The 17614-nt window shown below is 43.1% G+C and overlaps 1 protein-coding gene across 3 annotated transcripts in view; it reads left to right on the top strand.

Moving 5' to 3' along the window:
- Window positions 1-693: 693 nt before the first annotated feature.
- LOC138616192 (endothelin-converting enzyme-like 1) overlaps window positions 694-17614 on the top strand; it is a 52377-nt gene continuing 35456 nt past the window's right edge. For 2 of the 3 annotated variants that reach the window (XM_069690539.1, XM_069690372.1), the window contains exons 1-6: window positions 694-841; window positions 8548-9749; window positions 11254-11322; window positions 11820-11930; window positions 12129-12221; window positions 14306-14430. In XM_069690539.1, coding sequence (XP_069546640.1) covers window positions 8892-9749; window positions 11254-11322; window positions 11820-11930; window positions 12129-12221; window positions 14306-14430 — 1256 coding nt within the window. In that variant the 5' untranslated portion in view covers window positions 694-841; window positions 8548-8891. The remainder of the gene's footprint in view (window positions 842-8547; window positions 9750-11253; window positions 11323-11819; window positions 11931-12128; window positions 12222-14305; window positions 14431-17614) is intronic. The other variant, XM_069690459.1, reaches the window with a different exon arrangement.

The raw sequence follows: 17614 nt of genomic DNA, 5'->3' as shown, positions 1-17614 counted from the left end.
ATGTTGCAGCCCAATGACATCAATCAGTGGAATAGGTTGAGTCATTTGGGAACGAGTTCCCTCACTGGGCTGGTGGGATTGTGCAAATTTAATTCAAATCTGCTTCAAACCAATCAGAGAGAAACTTACATTGCGATTAATATTATAGTGGAGGAATGAGCGGTGTACTGTAGGCCTGTTGTTGCTTTTACTCAGTTCAGATGAAATCTCTTTTATATGGATGGAACAATTGTGAGAATGCATGAGTCAGCAACGGCTTTTTTTTCCCTTAAAATCAGGACGTTTTGATGCAATTGAACATCAAATGTATAAATTGCAAGTCAGTGTTTTTGCAAAACAGAACATAAACAACAGTAATAATTAACTACAGCTACATACATTTATGAAGTGTGCTTTTGGTTTTATGATACGATTACAATAAAACCAATCAATTAAAAGTAAAACCAATGAGAGGAAATGTTGTTTTTTTTAAAAAGCAGAAGTGGACTAAATGGATGACCATCTGTTTGTAACTAACTGTGCATGTGTGTCTGTGTACCTTCGCTTGTTAATGAAGGACCCATCCTCTCTCTCTCTCTCTCTCTCTGTCTCTCTCTCTTTCTCTCTCTCTCTCTCTCTCTCTCTCTCTCTCTCTCTCTCTCTCTCTCTCTCCTCCATACATCGGAGGCTGTGCTCTGCAGCGGCGGCAGAAAGCGGTGCGGATACCGGTGTGTGCCGATCTCCAGTGGGGGGTCGGATAATCCAGTCGGACCCTCAGTGGAGTGCATCTCCTCCCTTTTACACGCGCAGCCAAACACATTTTTACATTTCCCAGCGGGGATTTTTGATTCACTCACCACAGGTAAGATCTTTTTGCACAAGTTTTCATCACTCTATCCATCCACACCTCTAATGACGCCGGTCCTCCATCGGCGAGGGCGCACTTATATGGGCATGGCACGGCGCTGTAAACGCGTTTGTAATTCCAGATGTGATCGTGTACTTTCTTTTCTAAATGATGGAGAGCGATGATAAAGGCAGGCAAGTGTCATAGATTAACTTCGGAGTCACGTCTGAGCAGCACACCCGTTGATGAGAGGTGTTCACTCATTTCACGAACATGATCTTAATTATCGGTGTCCGTGTGATCTTGGTTAGAAGTTTCGGAGATCAACAGCAAAAAGAGAAAAACTATGAAATTGGATGAGGTATGCTGAGCTGGTTTATCCAGCTGGAACTTATTTCAACTGACTGACTGACTGTACAGATGAATGATGTGTGTTCATTAGAACTTGGATGGGTTTACATATGTACATCTTTTCTGCTCTTGTTACCGTTTCCATGTAGCTTGTTTGCGTCCTTCACTAATGGTTCACCAGATAAAAATGTCTTCACTGGAATTCAATACAAGCAAAAAGACAATAGGGTGAGCTAAAATAGGCGCAAATGTAGGACCGAAGGTTTATAATGTCTTTTCTATTTGCGTTCCGTGCAGCAGTCAATTTTGCGTCTTTATGCACAATGAGTTTTGCATCTCCAAAAAGTTTGAATGGTGCAGTAGATCAGCGCGTCTGTGTCTCTCCCACCCTGCTAATAAAGCTCTGTCGGCTGCTTCTGTCTATTAGAGACACTCATATCTCTCCTGTAGAGAACTCCATTTAAAATCATACAAATTGAATACTTCCTCGCACAATAGAAAACTGACTAAAAAAAAAATGACTTTCAGGAGTTTTCAAGATAATGTTTCATTCAGCATATAACACAGTCCACAAAAGAGGCTTTTATTTGAAGGAGATATACACTTTTATTTACCTCATTTCCTTCACAGAAACACACCAAAACCTCCAGCTAATAAAGTAGATCCAATAAAGGGGAGAGAAGGTTTGCCTATTAATATGTAAAAATCCTGATATCTCAATTGGAGTTTGGCACACTGATCTATCCAGAAAGGGAGTCTGGGGAGTCATTAAGGATAATAGAGTTACAGTAGCCTATGTTCTACCAGGCAGTGTGTGTGTGTGTGTGTGTGTGTGTGTGTGTGTGTGTGTGTGTGTGTGTGTGTGTGTGTGTGTGTGTGTGTGTGTGTGTGTGTGTGTGTGTGTGTGTGTGTGTGTGTGTGTGTGTGAGAGAGAGAGAGAGAGAGAGAGAGAGAGAGAGAGTGAGGCAGGGGAGTTAGTTCTTAAAGTAAATAATCTGTCTTCAGAATCACTCAAACATTTCTGTTTTAATAATCAAATAAGAATAAAGAGCCCAGTGTGCTCCTTAAAAAGTTCTCTAACATGGCAGATGTGGGACATTTACTACATACACACAATGCTTAAATACCTTTTAATAGCAGCACAAAGGGAGGTTGTGCTTCGGTACAAGTCTAAGAAGTATCTCCTGTTACTCGACAGGACCCCTGAGCTGTGTGTCCAAATCTGTAGTCCATACAAACGCACCGTAGTGCTCTACTGCAGCCTCTGGCAACTGGTGATAAGGCTGGAGGGGGCCGACTTCCACGCTCAACCCTCTGAGTGCCGCGAAGCTTTTGGGGCAGGCTCTGTGACCACTTTGATTAGGGGATAATAAACCCATTTATAGAAGGCTTTCAGGTGACGTAACACGCCTGAGAGGAGATAAAAGCGGAGGGTTTTTCCGCTAAGCCGTAATTTCTGGGTACCACCAAATATCATCACAAACTGCAGTTGAGGGGCAAAAAAAAAGTTTACTCTCAATTAATTTATGTTAATGTTAAGTCAGGCTGAAAGGTGACTAACAGACTTAAACTGAACATGATGAGATTTTGTCAAAGACAACTGCTGCTGATCTTATTAAGTATGTTTTCTGTGAGGAGATGCACGGTGAAGGTGTGGCACCACTTTTTAAAGGTGGAACACTTTTTTGTTACTTTTGCTTCAACAGTAAATAACACCGGTAGAGTTTGAATTAAAAGCTTTAATCTTTTCTGATGTTTGTAATGTGCATTCTAACAATTGTCTTTTCTTGCAAAACTTTGCAACTCTGTTGCGAGACCATGTTTACGTGCATTTAACTTTCTGTCTGACCAGCAACAAATCTGTGTTAACTCCCAAAGCACTGTGACTCTGGCAATAATTCAGTACAGCTTAAGCTGATACACATATCTTTCATTTGCAATGACGATTTGATATTGTTTTGGTATTTTTGAAACCTGTAAAATAACATTTTAACAATTCTAAATAAATCAACCCGATCACTACTAGCTCTCTGTTTAAAGACCAGCACCATGAGCCATTTGTACCCATCTGATTTTCTACCGGACCTCCAACATCTCTGTGATCCATCTGCAGAGTCTCTGAAACAGTGATGTGAACCCAATCCATCCCAGTCCTCTACTTATTGATTACCCATTGATCTACTCAGAGGATTTATAATCGATAGTTAGAGAGGAAACAGAAAGGTCCGTGCCGCCTTCAAAGTGTACAGTTTGCTCAAAGAGTGACTTCGTAAATTTAAAAAAAAAAATGCACTTCCTGGGACCACTGACAGTCCAGCCAGGACATCAAGGATCCATAGGACTGCAGTTACACAAGGAACTCCGGTTTTAACGTCGTTGTAAAGGCTCACTTTTTCTTTTTATCACACAACACAAAGCCTCTGTCTGACCAGCTGAAACTGAAAGCTGTGACAGGGACGTCAGTTCCCCTGAGTCTGCACCTTCACTGAAAGCTGAGGGCGGGGGTGTACGCCATCAGACCTGGTTCATTCAACATGTTGTGCGACCTCAGTGGAAATCAAATGTGTTTACCGTTGTCCATCATAGAGAGAAGGGAGACACAATATTGCTTAAATATGGAGAAGCCACGCCTTTTGTCTCATGGAAGACATTTCTAGTTTTGCTCTCAGTTGTTGGAATGAAAAGCGACAGAAATGAAAATGAAAACAGGGAGCTATTTAAACCCTCCACACGGCCGACCAGCACAGCGTGAGGTGGGTGTGAATGTCGGGTTGTTGGTTTGGGATTGTTGCAGAAATGATCGGACATAATCTAACGGAGTAAGGTGGCTCCTTAACGCTGTGCTTCAGGGCCTCGTAAACTGCTAGTTTTGTGCTTAGAAAGGCTTCAGCAGATGACAGGAGACAGGAGAGTGACAGAACAGGAAACTAGACGTTGTGGAAGCACAGTCTCCAGGTAGATCAAAGATTTTCACTGATATTTTGGTGGTCTGGAAAACAGAATTATGGGATTGAGTAACAAAGTACCCATATATGTAGCTTGCTTAATTAAAAAAGTCAAGATTCATCACTACGTTTTAGCTCTTGTGGTTCATTTGGATATAATAGGACTTCCTATTCTGTTGTGTACCATCTCCAGGACTCCTCGAGGTCCCCGAACCACAGACTGAGAACCCCTACTGTGAGCGAATACGTGATTGTACTAGGTTGTAAGATGTATGGGAAATGTTTGACAACTGACAAGGAGCCATGCATCAACAGGGGTGTGTTTTTGATGCATTTTAAGTCTCCATGCATGTGACGTGTGCAAGCAAAGAAAGAGATGTGTGTGAGAGAGTGAGTGTGTGTGTGTGTGTGTGTGTGTGTGTGTGTGTGTGTGTGTGTGTGTGTGTGTGTGTGTGTGTGTGTGTGTGTGTGTGTGAACGGCAGTATTAGTATAACTCTCAGATATTAAGTCCTGTCATGTTCTGTAAATACCCATTTATCACGCATGCCTTTCTCTGCGATGGTACCCGCAAGATCCAATCCATTAGCCATACGCTGGATGTCCACTCGGTGTGTGTGTGTGTGTGTGTGTGTGTGTGTGTGTGTGTGTGTGTGTGTGTGTGTGTGTGTGTGTGTGTGTGTGTGTGTGTGTGTGTGTGTGTGTGTGTGTGTGTGTGTGCATGTGAGTGTCATAAATTATTATAATGCTTAAGGAGTTGTGACACAGAGAAAGTGTGTGTGAATTTGAAAACGAGAAGAAGGGAAGTTGAGTGAATAGAGTGCACGTTGTATAGTTTGAACAGCAATTCTATTTATATTTATAATAAATTATGTGCATGAAGTACACGAGGCTGAAAGGGACCAGATACGGTTTCATAGATCCGGCATGTTTCTAATGTGTGTGTGTGTGTGTGTGCGTGTGTGCGTGCGTGCGTGCGTGCGTGCGTGCGTGTGCGTGTGTGTGTGTGTGTGTGTGTGTGTGTGTGTGTGTGTGTGTGTGTGTGTGTGTGTGTGTGTGCGTATGTGTGTAACAAAGCAGAAGATTGATGGATGATAAGTTGAATTGAGAATGACACCGCACAGAGACACACTATCCTTGACATTCCCACACTTTTTCCTCTCATTTTTGGCGTGTCGTCTTCCCTCTGCCCTGCACTTTTCACCTTCCAGCCATTAACTGCATCAGAAGTGCGGAAAGCGCGAGAGGTTCCCGATGCCCCTCCAACTCCACCGTCCAATGTGCAAGCACAAACGCGAGGAGTCACTCGAGCAGCGACGAGACAACTCTATCAAGCAACTATTGATTTTGGATGATTCTGCAAAACTCAGGATGATGCACAGAGACAATGTATTTTATTGGAACATTAAATGCTAAAGTATGGATGGTTTTATTTCTGTAATATCCCGCACGATGCAGGATGTTTAAGCAACCAAAATATTTACGGTACAAGTTAAAAGAAATTCTGTCGTCCAGTATGCTAATCGGACCATCCATCAATCTTAAACGCAGAGTTTAGCCTTGTCGAAACAAGACTAGTTAGTATGAAGTAGGAAAAGAGCTCAAAGCCACACTCCAAGATGAAATGAAAAGTCATCCATCATAACAAAGAGAGAGACATGATACATTTAAATATGCGGGTAACAGCGCGCATTATCCGACAGTCTCTCCTAGAAGGCTTTCACAGTGTGGCACTTAGTTTTTAACTTGAAAAGTGATAGAAATAAAGAGAGAATGGATGTAAATGTTTGATTGCAGAAGCCCGTTCCCCCGATTTCAGTGTCGGGAAGATGCGAGGGAAGTCGTCTCTGATGAGGTTCACAGTAGTTGCAACTTTAACGGACTCTGCTAGTTTATTGTGGCCCTTAAACTTATCTCTCATTATGTACTTCATATTTTGTATCAGTGTATTAGATAACAATGTAAAACAGGTCTCTTGTAGTGATGAACCCACAAAAAGTTATCACCTGGATCTGCAGCTCACAACAGCTTTATGGAGCTCCAAAGCAAGTTTCACCGTACGGTTTGTGACCGTTTTGGTTGCTCGCACCTTTTTTCAGCTGCAAAAGACTGTTTTCATCCAAATAACCTTCTTCACAAACTCTCTCAGCACCACACAGCAGACGTACGGACCATTTAGTGGCGACAGAGCCAGATATTTCCTTTAGGAGTTGGAAGAGACCAAAATAAGAGCTAAAAGCTGCTAAAAGTTGCTCCGTGAATTCTGAATGTACCGTATGAAGAATTGTTTGCTAACAAGTTTTCCATGTCAACTTAAAAGGTAATATGTCCGTGCTGCATTTACAAAAAAATCCATTCTTGATGGTTCGTAAATTTATTTGAAAAGTCTGCACCGGTTTACGTTGTAATGATAACGCTACTCAAACAAAAAACAAATGCAGATTTGATGTTTACAGTGATGGATTACACAATTTGAAGCACGTTTCAAGCTGCTGCTTCCATCATTACCTGCTATGCTCTGTAATGTTATGCTCTAAAGATTATATGATAATATTATGCCGTGTTCTAGTTATGCTTTCAGCGGGAGGTTTATTTTTTTGTTCCCACTGCACTAATTCTTGAAATCTCGCAGATTGTTTCCATGTTCCCAAAATGTCAATATTTTAGAGCATAGGACATTATGCTTTGAAAACATAACACTAATGCTTTCCATTAACGTTCTTAAAATGTTTGAAAAATGTTTTCAGAGAACATTGTCCTACTTTTAAGAAGGACATAGTGGGAACAGAGGAAAACTTCCCGCTGATAACAGTCCTTGAATATTTCGAGCTGGGTTGGCGCTGAACATGAATCAGACATTCTGGCCTATAGATGGCTTCCTACAACAAACAAGTCAGTCTTGTATTTGTTGGAACTTACAAGCAAGCTTTTAGGACAGTAACTCCAAATCTCTGCACTCCCCCATGTACCTTTTTTTCCTGCATTCTTTCAGGGACCGCTCCCTGAAACATAAAACTTTAACCCTCTCATAATACATCTGTCAATCGTACAAGATTTGTATTTCCGCTTCTCACAAGATGAGAAACTCATCCGTTTGCCAACAAAGACTTTAACTTCCTCTTTCTTTTTTCCTTCTTTTGTTTTTTTCTTATCTACTTACAGCACTCTCATAAGGTGAAGGAAAGCTTTTTAAAGACATCAGTGTTTAAGTTTGCTATTCTCAGTGGAGATAATAGGGATCAATTTTTACAGATCGCCTTCCCAGCTTTCAGCGAGTTCACCGTGTCCAGCCAGTGAAAACACGCACACGCGCGAGGGCTTTAAGGACAGCATCCAAAAAACTATTTATCAGTGAGAGTCTCTGCCTAAAGGCATGTGATATCGCTCAGAGGCTTCATGTAGAAGGCATCAGAGGAGGCGAAGGAGCACGCAAACAGCTATAAAGCATTTGGGTTTGTCTGTGTGCTTTTTCTTTGTGTTGAAAAGTAGTTCAAATTCAAATACTTTAAATTTTATGTGTATCTGTTTTATGTTTTGGCATCTGCTTATTGTGTGACTGATTATAATTCCTCTAAAAGCACCATAGAGGATCAGCTGATGCCCTCCGTTCTGTGTGTGTGTGTGTGTGTGTGTGTGTGTGTGTGTGTGTGTGTGTGTGTGTGTGTGTGTGTGTGTGTGTGTGTGTGTGTGTGTGTGTGTGTGTGTGTGTGTGTGTGTGTGTGTGTGTTACATCACCATCAAGGGTCTGACAATCCAACAGGGTCCCGTGTTAGTCATGCTGAAATGATGTCAACAATTTTCTGCTGAAATTATTTTAACTTTGGCCAAGATGGGGCCAGGAGGTGTGTGAGTACAAAACAAAACAAGAAAAAAAAAAAAAAAGAGAGAAAATGGCATATCTGCAATGATATTATGAAAGAAAGACGTTAAACAAAAATGTTTTGCTTTTGTTTCTTCAAAGTAACCAGAAACACTGATCCTCTCTTGGATGGTATAAAACGCAGGTCCACTGTTGCTAAGGTTGGTGTGTATGTGTGTCTTCAGTTTGGTGAGACAGAGTCATAAATTCTCTCTGTCCTTCTATAATAATAAAAAGTTTTACATCCGTTTGGACCGACACCGGCAGAGTTATGGTGATTGCCACACCTCCTCTTGCCCGGCTGATGCTCAACTCTTTCCTCCTGGTCTCCATTGATCCATCTGGAGCTGTGAGTCATCCGGGGGAACATCATCTCTCTGAGGGATGACTATCACCAATCAATCCGACAGCTTTAGCTGACAAACAGAAGCAGACAAAGTGGGAAATAATGTGGCAAAACAGACGCCGTTTTGTCATTCTCTGCTGCTGTAATCGTGGATTCAATTTCCTATCTCTCTCTCTCACGACTTACAGCCCTCCTCTATCACATTTCTATTTTTATCGACAGGTGACCTGTAACCGGTTGGAGAGAGGGAGGAGAGGAGAGCAAATGGAAAGGCAGCAGAGAGAAAGAGGATGAGAGAGAAGAGAGCAGGACCCCAGAGATTCCTCGTGCACAATGGGTGTCCCTTGCTCTGCTGGCTTTTGATTTGAAAAGAATAAAGGGGACTCTGCCTAAAGAAGGCCAACAGGACTTTGACATCACTTCAGCGTTTAGTCCTGTAGTGGAAATTCTCCCTTTTGTCTCAGAGCAGTAGTCATGACAGGACTCTGAACACAGAATAAACTCCTTTTTCATCCCTTTCTCCCTAAACCCTTCTGCTACTTCTTACTTAGAAGCACTCGTTTGCCATGGAGAAGACGTACTCACTGACTGCCCATTATGACGAGTTCCAGGAAGTGAAGTATGGCAGTCGCTACAGTAGTGATGTCCTCAGCAATGGCATGACCCTTCACCTGGGGGGCAGCCTGGACCGTCACATGGGGCGCAGCCGGGGAGGGACTTTGTCGAACGGTCGAAACAGAGATGTGAGCAGCACCAGCAGCAGCGGTGGTCTTCCTCGTTGGAGCCGGAGGGAGATCTGCCTCCTCTCAGCGCTGGTCTTTGCTGCAGGCATGTGTGTCATCTTGGGAAGCATGCTGGCGCTCAAGTACATTTCACTGGACGCCCAGCAGGACCTGCAGTGCCGACAGGACTGCCAACGCAAACGCTCCCTGCTGAGGGCGGCTCGCTTCGTCCAGGCCAATATTGACCCGACCATACAGCCCTGCCAGGATTTCTACTCCTTCGCCTGTGGTGGTTGGCTGAGGCGCCACGGCATCCCCGAGGACAAGCTCAGCTACGGCATCATCACCGCTATAGGAGAACACAATGAGGAGAAACTACAGCGCCTCCTGCTGGAGCCAATCAGGAGGCGCGGGCCCGACTCAGCAGAGCGCAAGGTCAAGGAGTTCTATCGATCGTGTGTCAACATCCAGGAGATTGACAAGCTGGGGTCCGACCCCATGACGGAGGTGTTAGACAGCTGCGGAGGGTGGGACCTGGTGGGAGCTCCTCCCGGTGCTGCTGGGTGGGAGAGGGAGGGCGCTCCGCAGAGGCCGGACTTCAACGAGCTTCTCTACAGGACGCAGGGTGTCTACAGCACGGCCGTCTTCTTCTCCCTGACTGTCAATGTGGACGACAAAAACTCCTCCAGGAACGCTATCAGGGTGAGAACTTTAAGTGGAACCGAGAATACATTTGTAAATGCATGCTGTGTGTGTTTTTAGAACACTTGCAGTGTTCGTATTGATTATGCCAGGTTGGTAAATCTTCAGAGCCAGAGTGCTAATGGCACAAAAAAAGCGAAATACTCTCTTTTAAGTGCATTATGAGCGCAGTAAATTTAAGCCAAGCTTGCCTCCCTTCCACTGTTATCATGTGACCAAAGCTCCACACTATCAGTCGTGTAATTGTATTTTGGAAAGTTCCTGGGGGGCAGAAAAAACGAGGTCACTTGTGTTAGAGATTTTCAAGTCAAAAAAATAATAATTGAGGCTTGCAGCTCAATTAGTAAAGCAAATAAGTATCTATTGGCATCAATGCATCCTAATCATTAACTGTATACAAAAGTGGACATACTGTAGCTTTGGGATCTGACAAGTGAGGCCAATATGGAAGTGCCATTATGTACAATACCCCTGATGGCCACTAGGGGTTTGCTCCAAAAAAAAGACTCCAGCTTCATAGACTTCATTTAACTTCTCTTATGAAATACAAAGTCATAATGGTGTCATTTGCTAAAAGACACTCCTTCTTATTGGTTTCCTGGTGGTCCATCTGAAAAAAGTCACTTCATTAATTAGATATTAGGCCTCACTTTGAGGTATGTTTGGGGGCGTGTCTGTCAGTGCAGTCAGGTTAGGGCTATAGGTGGGCGGGGCGTAGTGTCCTCGGATTCATACTGAGATTAACTCACATCCACCACTCGCTCCAAATATGGTCATCTGCCGCCTCGAAATAGAAAGATGGTGACGACTGAAACACCGAAGTCGAGGCTTTAGATCAGCAGTTCACAAACCAGTGGGCGACGTCACGGTTGGTTGCCGGTTGATCCAAATCCGTAAACAAACAAACAGTAGCTAGTTTAATTGTTGGTAGTGTCGTCACCATCTGAGCAATGAAGTTTGAGTTTTGAATATTTAAATATAAAGTAACATTGAATTTCAGGTTTGGTAGACTGACTTGGTTATATTTGTAACATCTGATCCAATACCCACTTTTAAGCAGACTAATAATGTTACCACACCTGAATACCAACATTGAGAGCTTTTCCAGATAATCATAGTGGGTTTTTTAAAACTGCTAGTTTGGATTAAGTGTGAGGAGAATTTTTTTTTCTCTTCCCTCAGTGGTTCAGTCAGTCTGAAAAAAAAAAAAAAATCAATGTCAATCAACATAGTGTCAATAATAAAGTCGAATAACATTAGTTGCCCGATATCTGAGAGTTGATAAAAGATGAATGACTAACTGTGAATTATTTATCAACTGTTATAAATAATTCAAAAGTCAAGCAAACAGTGTGTTGAATGGTCTACAAAGATTAGCATTAATATAGAGTAATAAAATATGAATCAACCCTTTGAATATGCATCTTACCAACACAAGTGTGACCACCAGAAAAAGTGTGATGACCGTCTGAGCTTTTGACCGTGTGTGTATTTGTTTGTTCAGATTGATCAGGAGGGTCTCACACTGCCGGAGAGAAGTCTCTACCTGGGACAGGATGAGGACAGCGTGAAGGTGAACCTGCTTCCTGCTTTCTATCTTTCTCTCTCTGTCATTCAGTATCCCTAAACCACTCTTTAGTTCGCCACCACCTGCCTGCCTTTCCCCTGACAGTCCTCCTCCCATTTATTAACTCTTCTCTGCTTCTCCCTCTTTCCCATCAACTCATTTTCTCACTTCCTGTTTAACTTCATCCATGTGCTTCTTTTCCTCCAATTCTTTCTTTCTTCACCTCACTGACCTCCTTTTGTTTCTGTCTCTCCTTCCCACCTTCAACTCTTCTTGACCTAATTTTCCCCTTTATTCCCTGGCTCTCCTCCTCCCATCTGTCCTTACTGACTCTTCTCTCGCTCTTTCCTCATCAATCCACCTGTTTTCCTCTTGTCACCCGCTGTGCTTTTGTTATCCCGTCCACTTTGCCACATGTCAACCCGGTCACCGGCCGTTAACTGATGATGCCGCCGCCGCATCACCTCCTGTCTGTTAGCGCTGATGTCACTGTTGCTTCTCAGATACTGGCGGCGTACAAGGCACTGATGGAGCGCCTGCTGAGCATGCTGGGAGCTTACAACGCCACGCAGAAGTCCAAGGAGATTATACAGCTGGAGACCCGTTTGGCCAATGTGAGTCCATTGCACGTGTATATGTGTGTGTGTGTGTGTGTGTGTGTGTGTGTGTGTGTGTGTGTGTGTGTGTGTGTGTGTGTGTGTGTGTGTGTGTGTGTGTGTGTGTGTGTGTGTGTGTGTGTGTGTGTGTGTGTGTTTAAGTGCACAGGTGCGTACATGTGTGCAGTGTTGAGTGAAATCTCTTCTCCTCTCCAGATCACTGTGTCAGAATATGATGACCAACGAAAGGACATCAGCACCATGTATAACCGCATCACCCTCAGGCAACTACAGCGCATTGCACCCAGTGTGAGTACTGCACACACACACACACACACACACACACACACACACACACACACACACACACACACACACACACACACACACACACACACACACACATGAATCATTTACAAGTATGTGTGTGTGTGCACGTGCATTTTGTGTTGAAGCAGACGTGATGGATTAAGATTTGAACTCCAGCTGAGCATTTTAAGCAGTGTGGCGAGTGTGCGAGCGTGCAGGCAGAGGGTGTGTGTGTGTGTGTAGCGCTTCACTGCTCCCTCCCTAACCACACACACACACACACACACACACACACACACACACACACACACACACACACACACACACACACACACACACTAAGTGACTCACAAACGCTGTCGCCCTGCAGGGGTAGACGAGCAGATTGAGGGCCTGAATGAAAGAAGTAGGTAGAGAGAAAAGGAGAAAATGAGAAGACATTGGGGGGATGAGAAGTGGGGGGATGGAGAGGAAAGAGGAAAAGACACTGGTGATTGAGGCAGGGAGGGAGAGAGAAGGAGGAGGAGGCTCTTTACTGAAGCTGTGCGAGCAGCGACAGAAAATCCTCAAGATGTTTCATGGTTGACGAAGGGAAGGAATGAAGAGGGAAGCAGGACAGATGGAAACTGGGCATGCACTGAAAGGAAGATAAAGAAAAGAGGGAAAAATAAGATTTTTAGTTTCTCAGCCAAAAAAGAAAAAAAAAAAAAAAACACCTATACACACAGTGTGAACATGAGTGTGAGTAAAAGGGGTGTGAGAGATGCTGACAAGAAAAAAGAGACGCATGGAAAGAAGCTGATTAGAGGATGGAGATTCAACTAGAGGACAAAACGCTGCTAAATGGCTTCGGTGTCTTGCAGCAAATTATTCATACAGATCTGGAGTCCAAATGCATGAAAGACCCTGGAGTTTCTATTACATGAAGTTTGACTTCAATGTAAAAGAAATCTGCAAGCTGCAGATATTCTGATGTACAATGAAAAAACACCCCAAAAAAATGGTTTTCCAAGTCAAAATATAAAATGATGCAAAGTGGTGAGACATGGATAATGCATTTGCTTCATAATGCATATTTTATCTACACTTTATGTGGCAGCAGAGAGTATTTCTTTAAAATGTATTTACAGCTGCTGGGTGCCACTATTTTAGCCTGTTTGGTTCCAGTCACATCAGGGGTCTTGACTCTGAGAAAGGCCTGAAAAGAACCGTGGTCAGTTCAGGTGCTCAGATTTGGAAGTACAGGACATGTACAGATAGTATTAGTAGTCATTCGTGGTATTTTTTCACAGAATTTAGGATTTTTATTTATAGATTGGATTGAGTCTGTGCTCCTGTAAAAAAACGACCCCGTGGGTTGTTCATAGAGCTTATTGGTCCAGTAGTTTTAAAATCTTTTTCTAAACATAAAAAAACTTGTTTTTACACCAACACCAAACCAAACCTTTACTATAGCACTGTTATATTATGTATTTGTTATCACTGACTTTTAAAAGTTTTTCGGTGGCATAACTCCTGCTGCCAGTACGGGTCCTGTGGATTGTATCAGAGCGTACAGATATACTAGTCTGGCTCCACCCGACTGTTTCTCACAGCTTCAGTCTTCGCTGTGGTTACAGTCTGGAAACCCCGTCATCATTGAAGTTTGCTCAGCCACTCTGAGGGGAGGACCAATCAGCCACCGGTGGGGGTAGCTATGTACTAAGTACTGATGATGAAATAAATCCAACAATGGCGTAGATTTCTGGCGCACAACATACGGTATTTGGTGGTCGATGACGATTGGATAAAGGATGGAGGATCCTTTAATCCAATCCAATCCTGGAGGACACAGTCCTGCTCTTTAAGTACTCTCCATTGCATGAACCCCCCCCAAGTGGTCTCAGACTATGTCACCCACCTGGTAAACTAGTGCTCCTATGTAAGTCAAGCGAAAAGATGTTGGGTCATATAAATTTCACGCAACATTCAATACAACAGTAAGTCAGCACAGTTTCCTGTTGCTCTTGCTTGTTTGATGTTGACAGGGAAAACTGTGTGACTGTATGAAATCTGAACCACTGTCATTCCTACTCTTACTTCAGCTTCATTGGAAACGCTTGCTGGAAAGAATCTTTCATGACAACTTCTCCGAGGATGAAGAGATCGTGGTGCTGGCTACAGATTACATACAGAAAGTCTCGGACATCATCAAGACCACCTCGAAGAGGTAAAGAAACAGAGAACGGGAGCTGGTGTGGGGTGAACGGATGATAACTCTTGAGAGTCAAATAGAGGGCCACAGTGTCATGAGTTCAAGCCTGTAGGAACTCTTCAAAACATGTCACGAGACTTAAGACTCACCTAAATCCTGTGTGGCTTCTTCGTCTTCGTCCTCTTACTCAAAGCTCCTACTGTTCTGGAGCCACGGGATGTTGGACACACATTAGGCTGAGATTAGACTCACATTATTGAGGTTAAGATTGACATGTAAATACATAAGCATCTGTCAAAAGAAGAAGAAATCAATATTTGAGTAAATGATTATGAATAGATGATCAACATATACATACTATAAGCTTTTGACTTTGTTTACTTCACATGTGGGTTGGAGGTGTGCAGCAGGTAGAGCGAGATGAAGGCGCAGCAGAGTATGGAAAATCAATGAGGTTATATGCATGCATTTTTGAAGCAGTACTTTTTGAGTGTGAGTAAGCGCTTTAGTTTGAGGCTGTTTAGTGTGTGTGTGTGTGTGTGTGTGTGTGTGTGTGTGTGTGTGTGTGTGTGTGTGTGTGTGTGTGTGTGTGTGCGTGCGTGCGTGCGTGCGTGCGTGCGTGCGTGCGTGCGTGTGTGTGTGTGTTACCTTTGGTTCAGGGCTGTCACTATGGTTTCAGCTACAACACAGTGTCACGAGGTGTATGGATTGGTTTTTGAGTGCTGATGTGCATGTATTTGCGTACGCATTTGTGTGTGTGTGTGTGTGTGTGTGTGTGTGTGTGTGTGTGTGTGTGTGTGTGTGTGTGTGTGTGTGTGTGTGTGTGTGTGTGTGTGTGTGTGTGTGTGTGTGTGGGTGTGGGTGTGGGTGTGGGTGTATGTGGGTGTGGGTGTTTGAGGTGAGTCACTGTTTGGTGAACTTCCAGTTCTACTGCAGCTGATTATTATTGATCTACACCCACACCTTTCTACCTCCTGCAGACTCAGACAGACGCACATGGATGGACACACACACACACACACACACACACACACACACACACACACACACACACACACACACACACACACACACATGTTCTCCCCCCTTCCTCTTCTTGACACACTCCAAGGGAGGCCTCAGAAGGCTGCTGCACGTCAGGATGTGTGTTACAGCCACTGACAGCTCGCCAATAGTCACCGTGCTCGGCACAAATACACAACAGCTCTCAGGCCTCATGCATGGCTGACTGCCCGGATGACTGGCGGCTGGATTACTTGCTTGTCATTTATGTCTCAGACTGGACACATGTCTGTCTAGCAGCGTAACCTATTCAGACATTTTGGTAATTTCATGATTCACCAGTTTATGACATTACAGCTACATCCGGTGTTGGTAATTTTATTACCTCATTGCACCATTTCAGATTTATTGACTCACCGTGTGGTATCCTGCAACCTCTGATTGATTTTGTGCCGGGGCTTTACACTGGTGTAATATTGATTAGTCATACACAAGATGTGTAATCAATTAATCAATTAAACTGCAACATATCCACTTTATCTGAGGTCATGACATGACATTGCCAAACAGATAAAAATCTGATTTTTGTACGAGGTCGTATCTCAGGTTCTCTGTGAACTTCAGATATCACAGTGGACAGTGGAGACTTTTGTTTTACTGATACAGCTCTCATGAACATAATACTCAGGAAGTAATAGATCACCTGATGTGAACGATCAGTGGAAGCTGTCTGTTGTTGATCCATACGGACTCTGAGTCAGTACTATCGTATCTCGAAATGAGGTCCACAGTTCCCAGACACCCCCTGTGCTGCCTAGTCTTGACAATCAGATGAAACTGCCATTTTGTGCATTCGTTCAGCCCGACACTGTGTGTCAGCTGATCAGTATCAGCGGACATATTTGTTTCACCAACATAATTTTCTGTTCACACGGTGGCTGTGGTGTCACTTACTGTGAGCAGTTAACTAACATGTTTCACCATCATCAAACAAATAAGACAACGTAAGACGTATCTAATGTAACTGTGAGTCAGTTTACAGCTTTCTTTACAGCTGTGATGTGCTCATTATGCTTATCATCCTTCTTGTGGCCAGTTTTCTGTTGATTTGCTATTTTTCACGGATGTATCTAGTTGATAGCTCTTAATCAGGTCTACGGAGCTCTGATTGGGAAGCAATTGATATATATATGAATCTTAAGTTTAACTGGAGTGACAAATTAGCATGAATCCTGGGGCTCCATGAATCTACTGCTAAATCTAGAGATGAAAGGAAATAGAGGTGAGACTGGAGGGAAATAACAGAACTGCATTTTCACAAAGATGGACTCTGACTATGGCTTGGATTTAGATCATTGTCTAATGGACTTTAGATAGATGTCTATCTGTTGTACAAAGTTCGCTCTTGGCTATCTCAGTATGACTAATTTGCTAAAAATTTTGGGTAAATTATAACCCTTTTTTAGAGTAAACATCATGGCTGACCCTGCCACAGCTTCATACAACTCAGCTTTGTTTCCTCCAACAAATGTATTTTGTCTTCCAGAAGAATTTAGAACATTTACAGGGAGAATCCAACATTGTAATTTAACTCCTACTATTATTATATTATATCCTGTATTTGGCTCCTTCTTCTCTTTTCCATTTCACATTTTTACAGGATACAAATAAAGATTTGTCTTCACTTTAAAATTCTTTAGTGTTTCCTACTGCTTACTTTTATCGGCCAGGACTAAACATGGGATCGTGTTACATCTTAACTACAATCATTGTAAACAACTCTTCTATCTATCAGTTCTGCTCCATTTTTTTCTTCTTTTTTTTTTGGGAACAAGTTCTGCCAGATCTGTTTTATCTGGTCTTCTGCTGCTCTCCTCTTTGTGAAATCCAATTTTCAATCAAATCACTCCAGCATGAATACACATTGAGTGAGGTCCATATTCTCATGAAGGGATTCCTAATCCCCTTTGTAAAGGTACAGTTACCATCGCCACTGACATCCATCAGCCCTGGCTCTTTTGTTCTCGGGTTTGATCCTCAGTCTCTTCCCTTGTTGTTTACCAATCTTCTCTTTCAGTTGTATGTCCATCCATCCCCCCCGATGGCTTCAGTAATAGATCCTACACAATGTTTCAATCATCCCCTCTCCCTGTCTAACTGACATCCTGTGTTTTCGCCCCTTCATCATTCGCTCCCT

This window comes from Brachyistius frenatus, unplaced genomic scaffold, assembly GCF_029030835.1.
Source record: "Brachyistius frenatus isolate BFR_SWC_R1_liver_20210118 unplaced genomic scaffold, ASM2903083v1 Contig_1, whole genome shotgun sequence".
Taxonomy (NCBI): domain Eukaryota; kingdom Metazoa; phylum Chordata; class Actinopteri; family Embiotocidae; genus Brachyistius; species Brachyistius frenatus.
The sequence above is the reverse complement of the archived record's forward strand: the minus strand, read 5'-3'. Positions and strand labels throughout refer to the sequence as shown.